Consider the following 4,547-nt stretch of genomic DNA (forward strand, 5'->3'; position numbering starts at 1 on the left):
ATGCAGGGTCTACGCTAGATAGAGTCTGTAGGAAAGTTCGAGGGTCTGATTTGATGATGCGGGCAAAACGGCGACAATGAAAGCCACGAAGAGCCTTGCACATGTCATGGTTTATGTTCCAGCATTCGCCATCGGTAAAGGACAAAGAGCAAAGTCTCTCGAGACATGGCATACACCACTGAATTTTTAGAGAGCAATCGCTCTTCTGTGTTCAATGTCAACCAAATGACTTCCACATGGCATGCGGCGCGTGCCGATATCAGTGATTCCAAGCAGATGAAAGCGTGTGTCCTACCCAAGATACTTCCGTTGAAAGTTACATCCGTTACGAGCTTCCTGGCATCGTTACGAGCTGGACTCCGAATGTTTTGATCGAGATGCCGAACGAACGGTGACAGTCCGATTCCGAGGTATCTCCGCGGGGCCACCAGTACCTCCGCCGAGAAACGTGAATATTCAACCCGCGCTTGTTAGGAAGAGAGCGACCACAATTCGGTTTCACATGTTGCTCATACTGAGCTGACAGGTGAAGTACGACATACAATCGAGCCGAGCCCCACTCGAATAGTGCCTCCCAGTGGGAGGCTTTGATGGGCTTCGAGTAGCGGTGCCCACCACTCCTGTAAATATGCATACCTACGACGATACGGCGCCTAATCAACGCTAGAGGAGAATGATCACTGGACAGGATCAAATTCAGAAGAAGGAAGATCGAGAGGTCAGCGTTCAACCAGTACCCAATCATGGATGAGTGGACGACATGCACTGGAGTGGGACACAGGCTGGCTTGCGCGTGACTGAGTGCATAACCCATCACACACAATGAGCCAATCACAGACTCTCGTGTAGTGTGATCGCCATCATAGAGTGCATCGTCTTCCTCATCCTGATGAGCGTAACTATCTACAGACAAAAAGATGGTTTATCCATGGTGTGCAATCTACCGCTGGAAACTCTCCACATATTGAGACTGGGACAATTCCACAAGCTATACGCGAAGAATTATTGCAGAAGAAACCCCACTGTTTAAGGCAGCGGAGAGATCGGCAGCTTGCTAGCGTAGTAGCAGATAGAACCGAATGTCTCACTCCCTCAAATCAGGCTAAACTATGATTGTACGAAGACAGTCCTCGGAGAACTACACCGACTATCCTTGTGGCTCATCACCAGCATGTATGCTTCATCCATATCCTTCAATCCCTCGGCTCCATGAGGATGCCAGAGTCGCTTCCTCTCCTCCCATTGGGATTATGTGGGAGTCTCCACGCAAATGATAAAATCATACTTGAGCGGAATCACTGAGTATAAGTCTCCGACATCTACGAGTCCAAACAACTCGACGAACAGAAAAACATGAAGCATATGTGGTAAGTGGGAGGTCCCAAGGATGTAGGAGCCCTGCATTCAGTGTCAATAAATGGATCAGATCGCAATTAGTCCAACCAACTCATTCCAATCAAGTAATCGTCCAGTATGTATGAGTACGACTCGTATTCAACTGATACGGTTCGCCAACTATGAGTCATACTCGAATAATATCGAGGTGTGACTGTTTCTTGTGTGAGAGAGATGATCCACAGAGAGCGGTAACAATCCCGAGAGCAGCACATGTGGATACAGTGTGTAATCTAGGGAGCACGGGATGATTAAGACCCTAACAGTCGTAGTAGAGCGGGCCCATGAAACAGCTGGCTGGAGTATGCTACATACCACACCTCGCACTCATCGTTGCTGGATACTTCACCGATTACACTCCAACAAGCTAGACTGCATCCAAACCAGGCTTGACGAGTGTAAGGGTAAGCCAACAGTCTTCATATCATTGAATGGTGAGATACTCAAGCCTATCCGAGGGAGGTGGTCGACTCAGCTTCGTCCATGATGGGAGATAGCTCATCGGTATGCCAGGGAAATAATATTGGTCCAGGTAGCTACGGAAAAGACCATTACGCAGAGAGCGAACCTGACTAGAAGCGCTGAAGTATACAAGTCGGGGAGCGAATGGGACCTACCGTCTGTGCACTTGCTCCGTTGACGAGCTGCCTCAGAGCATAGTCCCATGCCTCGATGGCTGCAGATATTTTACCCGAACTTCCGCTCTCCATCTCGGAGTCTCTGGTAACAACACTCAGCATGACTCGGGCTGTATCTCCGCACGTGGACGAGTCATCCAATTGTCGAACAACTACACCAACATCATCGTCCTCGGTGAGACAATACATAAAGCCATTAAGGGCCCAACCCTCGCCGATAGACTTGAAATAAGGGGTTTCACTTGACATCAGCACTTGGAAAAACTTGATAGCCTCATGGCGTACTACATGAAGGGGCAACCCCGGCCTGCTGGCTGACATGTCATATTCTCGCTTCACAGCACCAGATGGGATCAGCCTAGTAGCCAAAGACCATCCTAGAGGGAAGTTTGCAACATCAACTGCTCTAGGACGACTATCACGTTCATCACGCTGATGGAGACCACTGTTCTCATCATGCTCCGACTCCTCCGTCGATGGTTGATCCACCTCTCCATCAAAGTTTGTACGATACTCACAATGGGACCCGTCAGCTTTCTGGTATTGGATAGGCATTCCTTCGTTACTCCACTCCGAGACACTCTTCTCAACCGTTTTCGGGCACGAATCCGCCATAGACTCTCGAGGTGCGGCTCCGTACACACCAATTTGAGTCCGACTCCTCAAGCCATGCGGTGGTAGATACCAATCTGCATCTCTATAGCTGGCTGGGACATGACGGTGAGCATAAGATGGAGTGTCACGTTGAAGATAGTCTCTATAGGAATACAGATCCTCAGATTGAGACCCTTGTGTGATCTGAAATGGTTTCAGGTGTTTCAAATACTTGACTTAGTGCCAGATGTCATACCTGTCCTTCGTAGTAGGCTGGCGGATCTTGGCAGTAGTAGTACTCGCCTTCCCTCCGAAATGTACAAGGAACTGAGCAAGTGCACACCTGATGACTTGAACACCTCTAAACTCCTCTCTGATATTCACCTTTATCCTCATGCCGCAACGCTTGAGGAGAGATGTTCTCATAACCGCCATACCATTCAACTGATGGCCCACCCCTCGCGGAAACCGGACAAGGGTTCGACATGAAGCTTACCAAGGCAAGGCTACCATGGTCATAATCGGTACGATGGAAGGAAGTTTGTCCAACATCATGGCGTACGCGCGGACCACCCCTATGCATTGCTCCTTCGGGTGAATATCTAACGGGGTGCGCTGGCGGTGGGGCTCGCCGAGGAGGAGTCGAGTAGAATTGATAGTCATTCGTCTGCATGAGACCGTTTCAAGCAACTGCATACACGCACTCTTACTCATCCTAGGCAGTTTTGGCACGGAATTGATAGAGCACTTGTACACAATAGATAGTGAGTGAGAGAACACGATCAAGTACGAGACTCGACTCAAAGACTCACTAATATCAGCCTGGAGATATGCTGAGGTCGTAGATAAATAGGCAAAGCGCCCTAAGGAATGCGTAGGGCACTCGATAACCTCGAACTCTGCGAGGTTCGACATTCCACTCCATGTAGTGGCATAATGAATGGCATAGAGCTACATGCTTGGCAAGATTCGGTTTGACACTTCAAGTGTGAGTAAACAAGTTGGCGATGCATCCCATATCAGCATCCTATAGCAGTTCTATGTTAATACCTTCAGGATGGAGTTAGATCCTTTCTATCGTCAGATGGGGCAGCTATGCCACCACTCCAAGCTACGCCTTATTACAATCAATCTCACAGGTAGTAAAGGATCAATTTTGTCGACACAACCGGAATATCTCAAACTTCAACATATCGAGGCAAAAAACTCTATTGTTACGAAGGCCAATTCCACGCAACACGTCTTCCTTCCTAGTTCACTCTATCTTCCTTCCCAACAGCAAGCGCAAAACGCTCACATTCCTATGACGAGTCCCGGGGGCATTTCAACCTGGCAGCAGAACGTCCATTACAAGGGAGTGTTTGTACCCGTCGCCATGCATAATGGGCCTAGTGGCGTAGAGTCCTTAAAATATGGTAACAACTCCAGTGCTTGCCAGAGGTCTCAATCACTGCCTCCCACGACGAGAGCAGTAGAAAGAACTTAGAATCGATGTCACAAACGGCAAAATACAGCAAAAGAAAATTGTGCCGTATATGGCGCGGAAAAGTCGTGGAAGCTTATTCGCAGTCACTGTGGCACAGGGTCACAGTCACACTGTCACATAAAGCCTTACATGGTGTGTCGATGACTGGCACGAGATGATATACATAGGACAACACAATTTGTAGTACGAATTGTCACTTGACACTATTGAGCACCACCGCACGTCACGAAAAGAGGAGGACTTATGCAGTCGAGCCACCTTGGTCATACTTGTGGAGTGGATGTATAAATGATGGCGAACCCGGTTTCAGTTTCGACCTCAGCAACGTTGTGCGGTGGCGCCGCGATTGGGACCAGTGCGTCCGTTTGGTGGGTGCTGGTCCGACACAAACGCGCCGAATATTCGCGCAAGCCATCATAATCGATACCCGGAAT

General features: G+C 48.9%; 3 protein-coding genes across 3 annotated transcripts in view; 1 reads left to right on the forward strand and 2 right to left on the reverse strand.

Moving 5' to 3' along the window:
• Nucleotides 1-2,012: 2,012 nt before the first annotated feature.
• Pmar_PMAR014795 (hypothetical protein) lies at nucleotides 2,013-2,588 on the reverse strand (the record flags this gene model as incomplete). Its single annotated transcript, XM_002767364.1, has 1 exon — nucleotides 2,013-2,588. A coding segment is annotated over one exon (576 nt), but the record flags the coding sequence as incomplete, so codon positions are not given.
• A 107-nt stretch (nucleotides 2,589-2,695) lies between these two features.
• Nucleotides 2,696-3,062, reverse strand: Pmar_PMAR014796 (hypothetical protein; the record flags this gene model as incomplete). The annotated part of the gene is made up of 3 exons (XM_002767365.1): nucleotides 2,696-2,831; nucleotides 2,884-2,970; nucleotides 2,995-3,062. 3 exons carry the CDS (start codon nucleotides 3,060-3,062, stop codon nucleotides 2,696-2,698), a joined length of 291 nt encoding a protein of 96 aa, XP_002767411.1.
• Nucleotides 3,063-4,546: 1,484 nt separating this feature from the next.
• The window catches only part of Pmar_PMAR014797 (hypothetical protein), an 865-nt gene continuing 864 nt past the window's right edge, over nucleotide 4,547 (forward strand). Inside the window, exon 1 of the mRNA XM_002767366.1 lies at nucleotide 4,547. This exon is cut by the window's right edge and continues 531 nt beyond it. The gene's annotated coding sequence lies outside the window, so the exon portion shown is untranslated.

This window comes from Perkinsus marinus, assembly GCF_000006405.1.
Source record: "Perkinsus marinus ATCC 50983 genomic scaffold scf_1104296970850, whole genome shotgun sequence".
Classification (NCBI taxonomy): Eukaryota; Perkinsozoa; order Perkinsida; family Perkinsidae; genus Perkinsus; species Perkinsus marinus.